The 18,937-nt window shown below is 37.4% G+C and overlaps 1 protein-coding gene across 1 annotated transcript in view; it reads right to left on the bottom strand.

The window, feature by feature from the left end:
• Nucleotides 1-690: 690 nt before the first annotated feature.
• The window catches only part of Prkab2 (protein kinase, AMP-activated, beta 2 non-catalytic subunit), a 26,431-nt gene continuing 8,184 nt past the window's right edge, over nt 691-18,937 (bottom strand). The window contains exons 3-8 of the mRNA XM_005413470.2: nt 12,713-12,879; nt 11,964-12,057; nt 11,516-11,636; nt 7,633-7,766; nt 6,925-6,993; nt 691-4,893 (exon numbers count right to left, since the gene is read on the bottom strand). Coding sequence (XP_005413527.1) covers nt 4,816-4,893; nt 6,925-6,993; nt 7,633-7,766; nt 11,516-11,636; nt 11,964-12,057; nt 12,713-12,879 — 663 coding nt within the window. The 3' untranslated portion in view covers nt 691-4,815. The remainder of the gene's footprint in view (nt 4,894-6,924; nt 6,994-7,632; nt 7,767-11,515; nt 11,637-11,963; nt 12,058-12,712; nt 12,880-18,937) is intronic.

Genomic DNA, 18,937 nt, shown 5'->3' with positions numbered 1-18,937 from the left:
TAAATATATTTTAGAGTCATCTGGGGAACTTAAGAATACAGCCGTCTGGACCTCACACTGGAGATTTCCACTTAACTAGGAGGGAGGTGATAGACTGGGCACCATTAAAATTAATAATTTTAATATTATTTCACTAATACTGAAGCTAATACAAAAATTTACTTTTTTTGTGTGTATGGTACTGGGAATCAAACTCAGAACCTTGCACTTCCAGGCAGGGACTTATGCCACTGAGTTATATCCCCAGCCCCCAAATTTACTTTTTAATGAAGCATACTCACTTCAAAACAGAAGTGAGGAAGACAAATCAAGACAAAAATCCCAATTCTAGAGGAACTCTATTGCCAATAACTCAATCCTGGAATCCCCACAGATGACAGGGATGCGCAGTCAGGGGCGACAATCCCTGGGCTTAAGATCTCAGCTAATCGGGCACAGGATGACACTGAAATGTAGTCAGTTCAGAGAAAATCTTGGAGATCAAATCACTAAGTTTGAATTCTCAGTTAATGCTGGCATATCCTGGAACAAAAAGAGAAAAGTGGCAGAGGGAAGGACATTAGTTGTATCCCCTGCAGGGATGACTTCTCCTTTTACTCAAATATACTGTCTGACAACTTTACATTCTTTAGGTTCTGAGATGACCAAGGCAGACAAATCTTGACAATGTATCAGAAGACAACTCAAATATTGCTGTGTAATACTTTTATTAAACAGTTTTATGAGGAAAAATACCAAATTTCTTATGTTTTACGTTATATAATTTTCAAGCATGTCAGAGTCAAATTACATTTGGAGCTAAGTTTTAAAGTCCCTATCTGTATACCACTCCTTTGAGAAATACTGAAAAGCAGTTCTGTACCTCAGCATTAACGGTTACAAAAAGCACCATTTAAAGGAGGACTCTCATATTTAATTCCCTTCAAGTTATAGTCTTATTCCCCCTTACAGCAGTCATAGAGTTACTCATTAAATGCTTCAGTATAATGTCAGCCAACATTATCCAACTTACAAAATTCAAGTAAGTCTCATATCTGGGACCCAGTGCAGTAGGACTGATCAACATTGAATGTTCACTGTTTTAAAAATGCAAGCTGGGTAAGCTAGTGCTCTGAGGAGGAGAATAAAAAGCAGACGATTCCTTATGTTAATACTTAACATAGGTATCCCCTCAGCACTTAACATGACTCCTGTAAAGTCCATAGTTTAGTATTTCACACCACTCTTACTGTGAAGTACTGTGCTATGCACAATTTACTTAACTCCAACTAATATTGAAGCTAATACAAAATTTACTTTTTTGGGGGGGGTACCAGAAATCGAACTCAGAACCTTGCACTTCCAGGCAGGCACTTATGCCACTGAATTATATCCCCAGCCCCAAAATTTACTTTTTAATGAAGCATACTCACTTCAAAACAGAAGTGAGGAAAACAAATCAAGACAAAAATCCCAATTCTAGAGGAATTCTACTGCCAATAACTCAATTCTACAAGTAACAGATGAGGTGTTTTTCCTCTTTCATTCCTTCTTTTTTCTTATAATTTATAAAAGATCTGCCTTTTCACTCTGTGTTCACTGCAGAAACCACAGTCCTTCAATCTCCAGTTGTGTTTGGTACTTACAGAGAGACGAACCCCTAGTCATAAAACTTGGAAAGACCCTTACCTATACCAGGTCCTCCAATTCATGTGTAACCGGAGTCAGCAGCAAGAACTTGGCTTTAAGGATGAGTCAAAATAATGTAGAAACAAATTATGTATTTGCTTTTAGGACCATGCCCCAAATCACTAGAATGTGAGGGTGAAGAAATCTCTAAAAATAGAATGTATTTCAAACACACACAGACTATTGCATATCAGTATTAGTTGAGGTCAAAATTTTAAAAACCCTATTTCCCCAATTAAAAATGGGGAATTCTATCATCTATGTTTCTCCTTTGTTTATATCCCAGATTAATACAAACTCAGTCTGAAGGTAGCACTTCTTTCCAAACTTCACTTTGGCGGCATGTATGTAGTACTGACAATCTGCAAATGTTTTATTTCAGATATATTAGATAAAGAGACTAATACTTAGACTTAAACTCTACTGAAGTCTGATGAAGTTAAAAGAAACTATAAAGGAAAGCACAGAGAATAGGAATGATAAGAGGCAAAAGGAAGATGTGCTGTATCTACTGCTAAATTTTGTACACTGATATCCAAGAATACCACCAGGTTATTTCTGATTTTAATTTTTTATTTAAAAAAGGATATTTTCAGTTCTGAGTGACTTAAGTCTTTAGTTTCCTACTGTCCTCCTCAGCTCAGGCACTTTTCTTTTTCCTACAGTCCAAATATTGCAGTTATTTCCTTCTTAAGGGCTATTTTCTTTTTTTGTTGTTCTTAATCATGGCTCTGAAAAATGCCCCCGGTCACCAAAAAAAGGATTATGTCATTTGCCTTTACTCATTTTCAAAATCTGACAAATTGCTCTTTTGCAGAAAGTAAGCTACCCCTTTAACTAATCAAGATATGAAAGGATGAGTGAGTTGTACTTAAGGCTACCATCCTCCCTCCTCTCCCCTCCAGAAGTTTCCTTGTGACACGCCAGGAGACGAGGTATTAGCAGGACAGACAAAGGTTGGCACTGAATGACTCATCACCCACTCCTTTTACCCATTCCCTTCCACACCAGCTGGCAGGCTTGCTTCAGATCTAGCTGAGAGAACACCTGAGGTTGGGAACTGACACTGCACACTTCCACACCTGAAGATCACCAGCACTAACACTTACTACCATCAGAGCTAGACCCAATTCACAGAAGCCTCTGGCCTGAGGCAAATTGAAGAGATCTTTTTTTTTTTTTCCTGCCCCACTATAGTGGTACACTTGTGTGGAGTAAAAATTTTAATACACAAAATTGTGTTTCAACACTGTTGACAAGAAAAAGTACAACAAAATCCTCCCTGTAACCACCAAGATTCTAAATCTTTCTAGGTGGCCCACTTATTCCTGGATACTAGATAGAAACAAAATTCCAGTAAAATTGAAAACTCTCTAGATCCCGAGAGCTGGTTATAAGATTTGGCCTGGCTTTTTAAAATGGCATGCCATTCAAAAAGTGGTGTGGACCACAAAAAATTCTCCCAAAGGTAACTTTGAATGGCTAACTCAGTTTTTACTTTCAACAATTAACAATTACTAAGCACTAATGCATTCCCTGCAGACAACTGCCACCTTACTGCTTCATACCTGGGATCAAAGAGTTCAATGGACTCAAAGACAACTGTGCCGCTATCTCTGTTTTCTCTCTGAACCTGTAGGGTGGATTGAATAGATACTTTTCAGTCCATAAACACGTATCAGTGATCCGCTTCATCATCAAACACATTTTTTAAAGAAGAGTACAAAGAAAAAAGGGATCTTGTTAACATTTGGTATAAAGTGTAACACTTTTCATGGTTAGGAATACCAGACATTCTCTTACATCATGGCTTTACACATCTTTAAATTAAGGGAATCCATTATGTGCATCAAATGAGCCTAAATGGACTAATATTTACAGCAGTGCTTAGTGTAAAGCTGGCTATATTAATGTAAGATTGTAGATTTTTCTAGACTAGAGAAGAAAATCTTCACCATTTTTTAAAAGCTAGAAAGTCTTCAATAAAGTATCTTAAGACCAATGAAAGGCATTTTTTTTAATTAAGGCAAAAATGCGGCACACAAAAATCTTTCAAGGGGGGCTGGGGATTTAGCTCAGCGGCACAGCGCCTGCCTGGCAAGCGTGAGGTCGTGAGTTTGATTCTCAGTACCAGAGGAAAAAAAAAAAAAAAAAAAAGACAAAAACCTTTCAAGGATGAAAGACAGTTTTCCTTGATTCCAAGCCTATCTACACAGCTGCTTCTCTGAGAAAGAGAAGGTGGAAGCAGGGCCAGGCCAGGTGGGAAAACCTATGGGAATATGCCATACTGCTGAAGCTGTCGCTCCAAATTAAAACAAACAGATCTTCTGCATTCTACCTCATAACACGGAGTCATATTGCTTTTCTTTAGCAGAAGTAAAAGCAGTAACAAAGTAAGCCTTTAATGGGCTAAACAGGTGATCTTCTGGCAATCCGCTTCTAGTATGGGTCAGTCAGGCTTCATACAACTTTTCAAAGAGGTTACTTACCCAGTGAGTTTTGTATTAGAGGGGTCAGATACAGAATTTGAAGGTTATTAAAAGGAAGAAGCTAAAATGAGAGGGAAAAATGGGTTCTTTTGGGGCAAGAGGTATCAAATGAAAAAGACAGGTTGTGTCACATACTATGGGAATACAGAGAACCCATGCAAGAAAAGCCACCTCTGCAATGAGGCAGCTCTAAGTAGGGTAGCAGTCTAGCACAAGTTCATCCCTTTGACATCCAAGGTAGCAGTGGTAGAATCACTACCCAACAAGGATCCTAAGAGTTTGCTATTCTTTCATTTTAAGAAAGAATGCTTCCTGTGTAGTTATTCCTGCAGCTCCCCCAAACAGGTCTTAGAAAGTACCCACAGGCAGGAATACTACATCTAGCTGGGGCTAGAGGCTTCCAGTAACCTTCCTCTCATATATATATGTTTATAACCTTCTTCTCATATATATATATATGTTTTTCTTAAAATAAATTCCATGAACTCATAAAGCTCTCATCTGCAATCAAATGCAAAAGCAGAGCATCCTACTCAGAGGCTCTGAAACACACACATCAGCCTCAAAGCAAATCAGCCTTCCAGTCTCAGAGAAGACTGGTTCAGTCACAGGCAAGAAAGAGGCTTCTCCTGAATCCTCAGAGGCAAGAAGGGTGCCTTCAGATGGGCTTGTACAGCAGCGTAGTGACATATTTCTTCTTGTAGCGATGAGTTGCACTAAGGACCATCACACTGTCCTGCAAGGGAAAGAAGCACACGCAGCTAATTCATTAGTTTAGGCCACAGGTAGCTGTTCCCAGCTGAGTCACAGCTACTCACTTTTAACAGAGATAATTCAGACACAATAGAAAGAGGTTGGTTTTATAGCTGAATCAACTTCAATTCCAATCTGGATTCCTACCATCATATATATTTGTGGGTAACAGACTTATGGTTTCCAGGTCTTTTTTCCCCTCATGATACAAAAAAATAACACCTCTTTGAGTGATTCTGATTACAGGGTAGTATGTGACAAAGAATTAGGCACATAAAAAGTACTGAATAAATACTAGTTTCCTACCTCACTCTCTTTCTCACTTCAAATTCAACACTAGGTTTAAAACTAGTGAAGAAAAAAGAAAGTACCCTATTCTCCAGGTCTAGAAAGAAAACATAAATGCAATGAGAAGAAACTGATCCTTCTGTAAAACCATTTCCAAGCTCTTAAGGAAGTCTAATTCTCATTGAATATCAGGGATGAACTCAAAAAGCTCTCTGATCTAAAGACACCTGAGGAATCCCCCTCTATTCTTGAACAAAATAAAATTCTCCTTAGAAATACATTCAATCCATTGGATCAGTTCCAAATGGCCTAAACAATGTGAGAGAACCATGAATGGGTGAAAGCCAAGATGAACCATAAGAACTTCAATTAGGTCAGATCCAGTAAGAAGAAAGTAAGAGTTACCATTTCTCAAGCTATTTTAGAGACTGTGGGTATACCACAGGAGGAGATGGCAGGCCTGTGATATCAAATGACAACTGAGGAGCAGTTACCAGAAGCAATAAAGTTCAAACAAATCCCAAACACAAGGATATCCAATTCAAAACCCAGTGTATCTTCCTACCTTCCATAACACTGTATTACACACAATGAATGTTTCTCAGATTAACATTCTGTGACCAGAGTATGCTGATACACACCCTAAAAATGACAGAAGTAAGGCAGGTAAAAGGTTCAACCACAAGAAAGACTTTATAGAAATAAGAAGCAAGTAAGAGAATGACCTATTTGGGGAGACCTGGTGTAATGATATATAGGAAAGAATATGGAATTAGGATAAGAGGACTGGACCTCAGTCCTGTCTCTGGTACTTACTGGCAATTTGACCTTCTCTGAGCCTTAGTTTCTTTATCTATAAAACAGGGGTTAAAAATAATACTTACCTCACAAAGTAATTATAAAAATGAAATTCAGTAACACTACCATATAATCTATTAAAGTCAGCCCTGTTAGTGATTTTTATAATCTAACAACACACCTAAGAAATATAAGCAGTTTAAAGAAAAAGTTACTGGGGCCCACCCTAGATGCACTAACTCTGACTTTCTAGGGATGTAGCCACTGAATTTGTATTATCACAAACTTCCCTAGGTGATTCTGATCATTACCAGCCTACCTTGACAGCCACAGAGCTATGTAACTATATTTTAATAACCAAACCACAAGTGGATGGCAAGATAGAATAGAACAGGTATTTTCAACTCAGAGTCTAAAGCCACAGAAAAACAAAGGCCTCTAGAGGGGCAGGGGACTGAAAATCTGGACATATCCTCCTTTACCTACTGTACAGGAGAGACGCAAGCTCTTAGATATCTAGGACAGAGATACCTGAAGGTAGCTCAATTTCACATTTTAAAAGTACAAGTCTTACTATCACATCCAAGCATTTTTTGCACTGGAAGCTAAATGTGATTTTTCTGTGAAAGAACTGTAACTGGTATGAATTAAAACTTAAGTAGGTGGTATAAAGGTTCTAGCCACCAGAAAAGAAACCAGGAAGCTAAAAAGTCTATTCAGTTACTGAACAGTTCAGCTAGTCAGAACATAGATACAGAGACCAATATTTAAAAACAATCCACTAATATAAAAAAAATTTTTTCTATAATTTGACCATTATCATCAGCTTTAGCTTTGATAAGCAGAAGAACAAGTAACAACTGCAGAATATGCATTACCCTTACCCTCTCCTTTCATGTAGCTGCAAAGAATCAGGACTACCACTCACCTTAATGGACAATGCATAGAGGTGGTTTAACATAACGTGGTTGGGCTCAGGAAGTAAGGCTGGGTCACACTAAGAGGGGAAAAAAGAAAATTAGTTAATGGGATTAAATGCACTGCAAAGCCAGATAGTCAATGCTTTATCAGAGCACTCTGGGAATACTAAGAACTCTAAACTAGAAGAATTTATCTCCTTTAAATAACGTAACCCCCCAATATATACAATAATACACTCCCAGAAAATTTGGACAAATTTCAGTCCAGGGCAGAAACACTACACCTCAACATGTACTAATGTTCCTTAATAGAGCTAAAACAAAATCTCGCCTACAACAAATAATGAAAATTTGTGTTAAGTGACAAAAATCAAGTTAGTGGAAATCAATCACAATGATTAGAGATGTAAATCGTAAGCAAAAAAAACCCTGTAATCCTTTTGTATATCCACCTAAGTATCTCGAGTTGGAACAGAAGTAGCAGATACTGGTTGTAGCATAGTCTGGGCCTGCTTTCATTAGGGACAGAGACAACTATAAATTGTGACATCCGCTTAAGTCAAAACTCAGCCTTGGAAAAAGGAATCTGTAAGTACATGCTACTGGTTACATATGTGATTTATAATCTCAACATACCTTTGTAATAATCTCACTCTAGAATTATTTAATTTTGGCCCAGATGGTCCTAGAGACCCCTACATGCTCAGCATACTCACAGAAATATTAGTGTCCTTGTTAAGAATAACTTGAAGAAGGTGAGGAGGAAGGATGGGTGGGGATTTGAATCTCTCCTCAGATCGAAACACATACATTTCTTGACCATAAGGCCCTGGCGGTGAGCTGGAAAGGTCTGAAAGATATTTACGCAAATATGAGGGAAAGCTGGAAAAACCAATAATGATACCTGGAGAAAGGTATCAATCAATACATGTCCACTAATATTAAATACTAAAGTAGCCATGAATCATAAACTATTAGATCTACAACTATTAAGGTACCAAAAGTAAAAGTCCAAGTCATCCTGGACAGAAAGCAAAGTTCCCCAACATGATAACATGATGCCATGAAGAGATGTGGAGGTCAAAGATCTAGTCTCAGGGATGAGATACTTTCTACTTATCAGCTGCATGACTGGACAAATACCTTCATCTGATCAATTTCTTCATCTATAAAATAAGAATAATCACCTTTGCCTTCTTTCCCAATGTGTCTGAGGAAATCGAAGAGATAATGGATATCAAGATGCCTTACTTTAAAATAACGTGAAAAGGCCAGATCTCCTCTTTTCCCTACCTAAGCAACAAATATGGTTATAAGCTCTAAAACAACTCATACTACAATAATTGCAGCACTAAGGAGAAAATTTAACAGTGGTCATTAGTAAAGTGCAAACCAAAACCACAATAAGATACAATTTTTTATTAGGATGGCTATCATCAAAATGACAGACTAACAAGTACTAGGAAAACTGAAACCTTCATACTACAGTATTCCAACTGCTACTGGGAATATAAACAATATAGTCATTTTGGGAAACAGTTCGGCAGCTCCCCTAAGAGTTAAATAGAAAGTTTCCTTATGACCCAGTACATTCCTGGGTACATACCCAAAATAAAACATATATCCACACAAAAATTTGTACCTGAATGTTCATAACAGCATTATTTTTAATAGCCAAAACATGGAAACAATCCAAATGTTTACCAACAATGAATGGCTAAAAAAATGGCATGCCTATAACATGAAATTTTATTCAGTCATAAATAAAAGCAAAGTATCAATACATGTTACAGTATGGATGAATCTGAAAACATTACACTGGTGAAAGAAGCTGCATACAAAAGACCACAAATTATATGACCCTATTTATATGAAATGTCCACAAAAGACAAACACATAAAGACAGAAAGTAGACTTGTACTACTTTAGACAGAGACAGAAGAAAAATGAAATGGGAAATGACTGTTAATGGGTACAAAGTTTCTTTGGTGCATGGTAAAAACACTCTGGAATTTTTAATAGTGACAGTTTGTATAGTAACAGTTGTACTAAAAATTACTGAATTTTACAACTTAAAAGCGTGAATTTTATATTATATGAATTAATTTCAAAAATATAAAGAAGTATACAGAATAGAAGGAAATATACAAAATGAAATTTTTGTTTTAAAATATTAAATAATGTATCCAGGTATGGTGGTACATGGCTATAATCCCAGCATTCAGGAGGCTGACGCAGGAGGATTGCCTCAAGTTCAAGGCCAGCCTAGGCTGCATAGTAAGTTCAAGGAGAGCCTGAACTATATAGGGAGACCCTGTCTCAAAAACAACAATAAAAAACAAAACAAAAACAAATAAAAAACCAATAAAATAAGTAATTAAAAAATTTAGTAACATTTTAGACTCCACTGGTAATGATTTTAATAATTAGTTCATTTAAAGAACTCAGGTTTCAGGTAAATATATATGAAACAAAAGGAAAAAGTAATAATAGTGATATTAAGTAATATCTTAAAAACAGAATTTGAAACTTCTCAAAGCACTTTCAATTATTTTGTCATATAATCCACAAAACAGGGTTGCAAAGTACATAGAATAGCTTTTATTTCCTTTTCAGGCAGGTGTTTGTGCCACTGAGCTATCTCCCCAGGCCAGCTTTTATTTCCTTTTCATCATAAAAAAAATTCAAATTGGTTAAATGATTTGGCCAAAGTCACATACGTAGCTTGGTATTACTTGTGTGGACATTAAAACCGATTATCTATAGATTCCTAATAAAATGTATGCTAAGCCTTACCTCAGTGGAAGGAAATTGGGTATAACAGGGCACACTTTTGATACTGAGAATATCAAAAGTACACTAGTATTTTCACTAATTATGACTACCTATCTATTATTTATCAGTTGCTTTGTCAGAATCATATAATGCAGGCTGAGGATGTAGCTCAGTGGCACAACACCTACCTGGAAGCACAAGGTTGTGAGTTTGATTCCCAGCACCACACACACACACACACACAAAATTAAAAACAAAAATCACACAATGCAAAAATGTAGTCATAAAAGGCTGCATAATTCATTATTTTTAAACTCTTTAAGTCTTTGCCATCCAAGAATGTACAGTTTAAACCTGCTTATACAATGAAAACTATTTTCAAATTTTTCTTTAACAGATAATTATTTTACTATGGGTTATTCTTTCAGAAACTTCATAGGGCTCCTTGTGCCCTGAGATTCTGATATACTTCACTTAAGGTACTGTGATTGTGGAGAATCACTAAGTCTAAGCTCCTGGTTTTACTGTCAAGGAACTGAGAACCCAAGAGTTTGAGGGACTTGCCTGTGCTGACAAAACTAGTTAGCTGCCAGAGCAAGCTTTGAATTCACAGTAGAGAAGTATGGTCAGTGGAAATAGAGTGTTGCTCTTTAGAGGAGCACAGCTCTTACTGTAAAATAACAAAACAGTAACTATGTGTAGGAGACTATGTGAGGCCTTACTGACCTTTCCTGGGACGGGAAAGTGGGTCAAAATCTCCCCCCTCCCATGTTTGTGTGCAGGAATCCTGATGCTCACAATACCCCTGGGGCAAAACAACACCAGCCAAGGGTTAAACAAAAAAAAATTATATACGGGGTATAAAGTTGTTATGTTTCTCCTTAATCATTCAGAGTTTCTTAAACCTTGGATTACAGGATCGCTACAGTGCCATGTTTTACCTAATGAAAACAGGACTTTCTAGACTCCCAGGGCTCTTCTCTTCTTCAGACAGGAGCTCCCTGGTCCCCCTCGGTTGGAAATTTGACTCATTCTCTAGTTGTACCCCCTAGGTCAGTTTGCAGGCTGGCTCCTGCAACTATGAATGTGGTTTGCCAACTACTCTCCTGGTACTATGTAAATGTAAGAAGAAAAGAAGGAAGGGGAAAAAAAAAAAAAAAGAAGAAGGCCTTGAAAATAACAGGTCTCTCTTTCATTAGTTTTTAAGCAAAAACATGCAAAAATTCAATTACATACAAAGGAATTGTGGTTTTTAATTTTTAACCTATTTTCCCCCAAGGAATACTATACTTGCAGGGTCTCATAAAACTACCAAATTGCCAAGTGAGCTCTCAAACTGGCAAGATTAAGCTGAGGCACCTTAAGAAGACAAACCGAGCACTTATAACTTTTGTTGGGTGATGCCACCGAGTCACTGGAAAATCTGAAATATTACTAGAAATATCTTCTCAAACTATATAGGTTATAGTGTATTAGTGGTCTATAAAAGATAATAGAAAAGAGTGAATCAGACATACCATGGGACCTGTGTTACGGGTTTTGGCGGTGGGGGGATGTGAAACAAATGTTAGGTTGGAATGCAAAACAAATGTCTGCCATGAATCCTAGTTAAAAAGTTTGAAATAAAATGCACTAGACTAAAATATTTTTTGCTGCAAAGAAGGGTACCTACCAACTGTTTATAGGATATATAAATATATACAGGGTTCAGAAGATTCCTGGAAAGAATGGAAACATTAAACAAAACTTAAAAAAACACTTCCGGGAAAGAATATGTTAACTCAAGAAAGCCACGACAAGAGAGGGCAAGCACTACCAAATTACCTCGGCAAGACGTCTCAGAGCTTTCCATAGAGTCTAGCTTTAAAGCATCAAAAACTTCAAAATCAGATTTCTTGACATGGATCAAATTGTTAATTGTGCCAAGCTGACTGGTAACTACAGGCTGAAAGAGTGAATAGAAAAAAAAATTACTGAATCCCCTTTTCAAATCCATCCCTGAAGGCCATAAAAAAATGTTACAGGAAACCAAAGTACTATACAAGTCTTCTACCAAAGAATTTTTTAAACCAAAAACTTAACAAACTTTGGATTATATACAAAAGAATTACAGTTTTATTTTTAATTAAAGTAAAAATTAACATAGTACCTCCATCTTTTAACAAGAGAGAATCTTCTAGCACTGGGGGCTGTTGTCCATCAGTCTTGATATCAACGATAGTTAAAATGAGGCTGCTAAATCAAATGCTACCCTTCGTGATGAAGACCTTACCTCTGATGGATCATGAACCCACTGTCCATCCACAAAGAATTTGTATTGGTGCTCTCCCTCGGGGAGGTCCAGGATGGCAACAAAGTCATTATGGCTATAAAAGAAAATAGGAAAAACAGTTTCTTTTTAGAAAACAGAATATGAAAATATACCAGGATACCAATGACCTCTCATATTCCTAAGCCTCTGAATTCTTCATGGAAAAAAAAATAATGTGTAAACCCATTCTCCCTTCTATATCACCTTGGATGTGTATTTGCCAGCACCTCCCCACTCCCTGCAGTAACTTGTTTTAACTAATATCCGGAAAAAAATCAGGTCATTGATTCTCCAAAGTGGATCACCTTAGTTCAGATATTTTTGATAAGTCTGAAGTATAAATAAAGTAACAGGCAGGTTTAGGATACAAAAATGTTTCAAAGTATTCTGTCCATACTTTGGTAAGATTTTTCTAGAAAATGACTCACCATACAAAGGACCATTCTGACAATCGTTAAATAGTTCAATATTGCTTTGCAAAACAATGGTGGCAACAGCAACAACAAAAGCAGGTAACATTACTACCTAGCTGTATCTGACATTAGTGCAGAAGTCAAAGCAAATGAATTCAGCCAGTTACAGACTTCTTGCAAGCACAGGAAAGATCTATGTGACACTCTCCTAAAGAATGTACCCACAAAGCTGTTACAAATGCTGTTACAAACTTGAGGCAATAATTCTTAGTAAAACATCTCATGACACATCTTCACCTCTTAATCAGTGGAATCTTGGTGCTCCAATTGTTGAAGGACCCAGAGATGAAGACTTCCTTGCCTCCTTCAGACCAGCGGATAACAGTGGGCCGGGCCTGCTGTGTGGGCTTTACGGAGTCGTCCAAATCCGGCTGCCATGACACGAAGTCTTTGTCCCCAGGTAGCTGTAAGAAGGAGTAGGTCATCCCTAGAATAAATTGTGACCCAAGAATTCTTAAAAGGTTACTCTCCTTCCTAGGGTAAGGAGGGGTAATAGGCTTTTAAAGCTTTAAGAGTTAATATTAGCAATTAAATTAGATTTTGAACAAACTACAGGAAAAAGTCTCTGTTGGGAAGTTTACGCTGGACAGGTGGCAGGTGTTGTCTTTGAAGAAAAATAATTACTACACTGATGGCAGGGATTTTGCACTCAGTAGTTCAGAGGCTCCCAGGTAGACTACAGACAGTGACAAAGGTATGGAATCTCTCATTGGTACACACAGGATTCATCACAAATTTCCAAATCAACAATTCCAGGTAATGTTTCAGCCTTCACCTGAAAATCATGAAAAAGATGGTGGGGATCCAAAGTGCCCTCATAAACTTGATACTGTTACCAGAATAAAGAGTACAAAAAACGTGCATATTGGGAAAAACATACAATAAAGATGCTTGGATTCAAAAAAACATATACTGTTCAAGTTTACACTATCTCTTCAGTGAGTGCAAAACTAAAATAGTTAAACATTTGCTAAGAATGAACCCCTGAAGCTTCCTCAAAGAGTTCCAACAGAAGAGAACACGTTTAACACGTCCCTCAAGAGCACTGGGGATTTAGTAGTGCAGTGACATCTAAAGCTTATAGATGAAGACTGCCACAAGTTCAAGGCCAGCCTAAACTACATAGCAGACCCTATCTCCAAAGAAAGAAGGAAAGAAAAAAACGGCCTGTGCAGCAGGAAATGATGATGTCCTGATGCCACGGAGTTTCAGATTTAAAAATGTAAATTACTTTTATTTAAAGTTCCTGAGAAGATGTTTTCATTAAAATATACTTTATCACTCCCCCAAACAACAACTAGAGAAAAAGACTCATCCAGGACCAAAAATGGTCAGATGGCTTAAGTGCTGCCTAACATAGCTTAACTTCTGAGTCTGTATAGATTACTCACTCTTTCAGAGCCTCAGGATGACTCTTAAATTACTGCCTATTACTGCTTTAACTCACAGGAGGGAGGCAATTACAATATGCTTCTGAATACCCCTTAAGAGAAAATATAAAAACAAAGTATGGCTTTATTAAAAAAATTAAGTCAGGTAACATTTTTGATTTTCTGTATATTATGATGCTTTATTGGATTAAAACCCTTTCTAGCTGGGAGAAACTGCCCCTTCCAGAATTAGCCAGTTTTTTTTAGTACACATTTGTGATACACAATGAATACACACATTGTGGGGAGTAGGTACATGTATGCATCACATCATATAATCCTTTTACTTCTCCTTCCCTGCCCTTCCCGCCATTCCTAGGTCCCCTTCGCATCTCTAGAAGGTCTACCTCCCTGTTTCCTATCATCATTTATTTTGCTCTTTAAATTATTTATACATTGAGTTTCTCATATAAAAGAAACCATGTACTATTCAACCTTCTGTACCTGGTTTATTTCACTTAGCATTATGGTCTCAAGTTGTATCCATTTTCCTTCAAATGACTAAAACTTGCCTTTCTGTATGAGTGTGAGTAGTACTCCACTGTAACTATGTACCAGATTTTCCTTATCCCTTCATCTGTTGATGGACAGGTAGGCTGCTTTCGATATTTAGGTACTTTGGGGCTGGGGATTTAGCTCAGCAGCACAGCGCCTGCCTGGCAAGCGCAAGGTCATGAGTTCAATTCCCAGTACCGGAAAAAAAAAAAACAAAAATAAAAAATTTTTTTAAAAAATTAAAAAAAAAAAACAAGATTTAGGTACTGTGAGTAAGGTATGCATGCATCACTGAAATACGACATCCGTAACTCAGAAGAGGTATATAGGTGCATCAAATGGAATCTTTATTTTTAGTGTTTTGAGGAGTACTGATTTCCTCACCAGTTGTACTAGTTTATATATTTTTAATTTTATTTTAAAGAGAAAAAAAACACAACAAAATAACAAAGACAAAAACAAAACAACACAAAACAATAAAACAATACACAATTTCAAAACAAGATGACAGGAATTAACAATGGTTGTTATATTACATATTGTTATCTTTAATGAAGTTCAGATTACTAGATGTGAGAATGCAAGATTGATCGAACAATTAAAGTGAATAAAAAATAATAAAATTAGAAATGAAAAAGAACTTCACTGAACAAGACGGTAGGAATTCACCAATGGTTGTTACATTGCATATTATTGTCTTCAAATTAGTTGTTCAGACTACCAGATATAAGCATGCCAAATTGGTTAAAAAAATTTAAGCATTAACTGTTTGTTTCAATAGACCATTAGACATCAGCAGTACAATTATCCCAGCTGTCCTCGTATATATATATATATATATATATATTTTTTTTTTTCCCTTCCTTCCTTTTTTCTGTTCTCCTTCCCCTCATCCCAGTTGTTCCCTCCCTTTGAGCAATTTCTTTCCCTTTCATAATATCTATTGTACCTTTCAGATTCTAACACTAGGAGACAATACAATGTTTATACATGTGGGTCTGATTCATTTCACCTATGAGTATGGTCTCTAGTTGCATTCATTTACCTATAAAAGCCTCAAGTTTATCTTTTTTATAGCTGAGCAATATTCCATTGTAGAAAAATACCCTACTTTTTTATCCATTCCTCAATTGATGGGCATTTGGGTTGTTTCCAAGATTTAGCTATGACAAATTGCACTGCTATAAACATGGATGCACATATATCACTGTAGTATGATGTTTTCAGTTTTTCTGGAAAAATACCCCAAAAGGGAATACCTGGGTTAAGCGGGACCTCTAATCCTAGTTAATTGAGGAATCTCCACACTAATTTCCACAGTGGTTGCACCAGTCTACGCTGCCACCAACAGTGCAGAAGAGTTCCTTTTTCCCCACAACCTCGCCAGCATTTGTTATTGGTTGATTTCTTGATGACAGCCAATCTTTCCAGGGTAAGATGAAATTCAGTGTTGTTTTAATTTGCATTTCTTGAATGACCAATGACACCAAATATTTTTTCATACATTTATTGCCATTTGTATTTCTTCATCTGAGAAGTGTGTATTTCAAAGACCCAATCCCAAAAAGAGCATCTGAGATGCCCATTTTGGGATTGGGTCTTTGAATTTTGGGGGCCTGATATTTAAACTTTCTTTATATGTTCTAGATAGAAATCCTTTGTCTGAGGAACAGTTGGCTAAAATTTTTTACCTATTCATAGGTTTCCTTCTCACCTGGTTAGTGATTTGATGTGCAAAAACTTCAGTGAGATCCCAGATGTTGATTCTTTGAAGTACTTCCCGTGCAGTTTGGGTTTTGTTCATGAACTCTCTGCCTACCTCTATGTTTTCAAGATTTCTATTTTCTCTTTCAGCAGATTTAGTGTTTATGTTTTAATATTTAGCTCTTGATCCATTCTGACTTAGTGCAAGGTGATAGAACTGAGTCTAGTTTTAGTCTTCTGCATGTGGAAAGCCAGTTTTTCCTGCATCACTTATTAAAGAGGCTTTTTTTTTTTAACCGGTGAATGTGTTTGGGCCCTTTGTCAAAGATAAGGTGGCTGAGTGTGTTTGTAGCTGTGCCTGCACCTTCAATCTGTTCCACTGATCCTCAGGTCTGTTTCTGTACCAGTACCATGCTGATTTTTTTTTTTTTTTTTTTTGTCTTTTTAAGACAGGCTCTTGCTATGTAGTTCAGGCTGGCCTTGAGCTCACTTTGTAGCCCAGGCTGGTCTTGAACTCACAATGATCCTCTTGACTCAGTCTCCCGAGCACTAGGATTATAGGTATGCGCCACCATGCCCGGTTTTACCATGCTGATTTTATCAAAGCAGCTTTGTAGTATAACTTCAAGTCAGGGATTGTGACTGTACTAGTTTTTACTGCCACCAAAATTTAGAAGGGTTCCTGGCCAGTACTTCTTTGGTTTTGAGTCTGTGATGATAGTTTTTTTTCTGGAGTAAGATGGAAATTTCAGTGTTGTTCTGAGTTGCATTTCTTTACTGGCTAAAATGCTGAACATTTTTTCACATATTTACTGGCACTGTATCATTAGAAAACCATCCCTTTCATTGTCCATTTTCTGATTGGGTCTTTTCACTTTGGCAAGGGGTCTTTCATTTTTTTGAGTTATTTACATTTTGAGATATTAGTCCTCTTCTGAGAAGTAGCTTGTAAACTATTTTCCCATTTTGTAGGTTGTCTCTTCACTCTGTTGATTTTTTTACTTTGCTGTGCTTTTTAATTTGATACACAGTGGTGGTTCAGTTCAGGAACACTTCTTTGTGTGAACAACTTGATTCACTAACAGAAATGTTTGGCAGAATTTTGCTTCCTTTCACAAACTCTGCTTTGGGTGACAAACAATTGCAGCCATCTTCCCCAAAACTGTGGAACAAATTAAGTTTATGAACCACTCTAATCCCATTTGTTGGAGCTGGGGATATAGCTCAGTGGCATAAGCGCTTGCCTGGCAAGCCTGAGGTCATGAGTTTGATTCCCGGTACCAAAAAAAAAAAAAAAAAATTTACCATTTGTTGATTCTTGGTATTCTGTTCACAAAGTTCTTACCTATGCCTATGTCTTTAAGAGTTTTACCCATTCTGCTGTCTTAATTACTTTTCTCATTGCTGAGACAAAATACCCAATACCCAGAGTTAAAGGAGGAAAGGCTTATTTACCTCAGTTTGTAGAGGTTTCAGTCAATAATCAGCTGGCTCCAAGCCAGGTTGGTATGGCAGAGGGGCACTGCAGAGGAGAAACAGTTAACACAGGGCAGAAGATAGCAAAAATCCAAGGGACCTTAACGACTTTCTGTCCCTTTTATCTTATCTAAGTTATTCAGGTTGACTTATACCCTTAATCCTAGTGCCCTTGAGCCTAGCATTGCACCCTGAATTAATTCCAGCATCACATACTCTAGATACAAGGCACTTTTGAAAAGCCCCACCTATGATTGCATGAGGCTCTGGAGAGACATGTAGACACAAGCCATAATATCTACCTTCCAGGCCCAGCGTGGTGGTGCACACCTGTAATCCTAGCACTTGGGAGGCTGAGGCAGGAGGATCACTGTGAGTTCGAGGCCAGCCTGGGCTACAAAGTAAGCTCAAGGCCAGCCTGAACTGCACAGTGAGACCCTGTCTCAAAAAGACCAAAACATAAAATAAAATAAATCTACCTTCCAAAAGATTGTTTTAATATCTAGTTTTCTGATCCATTTTAATACAGGGTGAGAGATATGGCTCTAGACTTATTCTCCTGCATGTGGATAACCAGTTTCCCCAAAACCATTTGTTAAAGAGGCTATATTTTCTCCAGTGTATGTTTTTGGCTCCTCTGTCAAAGATCAGATGGCTGAATGTTTGTTTCCTGTACTCTGTTTCATTCATCCACGTTTGGTTTTGTGTCAGTACTATGCTAGGTTTTTTTGTTTGTTTGGTTTTTGGTAGTGGGGATTTCAACTCAGGTTCTTCACCTTGAGCTACATCCCCAGCTGATGGAGTCCACTATGAAGCAGCCCCTTGCTGGACTTAAATTAACCAATTGGCTTTTTATGATTACTTATGAATCTGTCCAAAGCCTAGACCCCTGGTCTTGAAGTGGGTGAAAGACTCATAGTATGTGAATCTTGGTGAGTCATTAATCTCTACTAAAGCCTGTAACGCAGATGAAGCCAGAAAGCCTCAAAGGATAAGACAACACCATAGTCCAGAACACCTGGATCCAACCTCAACTAGATAAAGACTATAGCCTCAGGCATCTCACTGCTGGGTGGATTAACTTAATCCTTATTAAGGATTAATTTAGTACCTTACTTGGAGAAGTCATTAATAATTTCCCTCTTCTTGCATACTCCCCTCCCTTCTTCTGATAACCAAATAGATATGGCCCCCCAGAGAACGTCTTGGTCTTAGCCCCGAGAGAATCTCAAATCCTGTGAGAAGGCTTTGATCCTCCTGGAACCCTGAAATCATTCCATTCACCTCTTTATTTAGCCTTCGCTGTATACTCATTCGGGAGATTGTGGACCTAATCAGCCCGCAGTAACTAAGGGAT

Source organism: Chinchilla lanigera, unplaced genomic scaffold (genome assembly GCF_000276665.1).
Source record: "Chinchilla lanigera isolate Chin_1 unplaced genomic scaffold, ChiLan1.0 scaffold00167, whole genome shotgun sequence".
In the NCBI taxonomy this organism is placed as follows: domain Eukaryota; kingdom Metazoa; phylum Chordata; class Mammalia; order Rodentia; family Chinchillidae; genus Chinchilla; species Chinchilla lanigera.
This window is presented reverse-complemented; position numbering and strand designations above follow the sequence as displayed.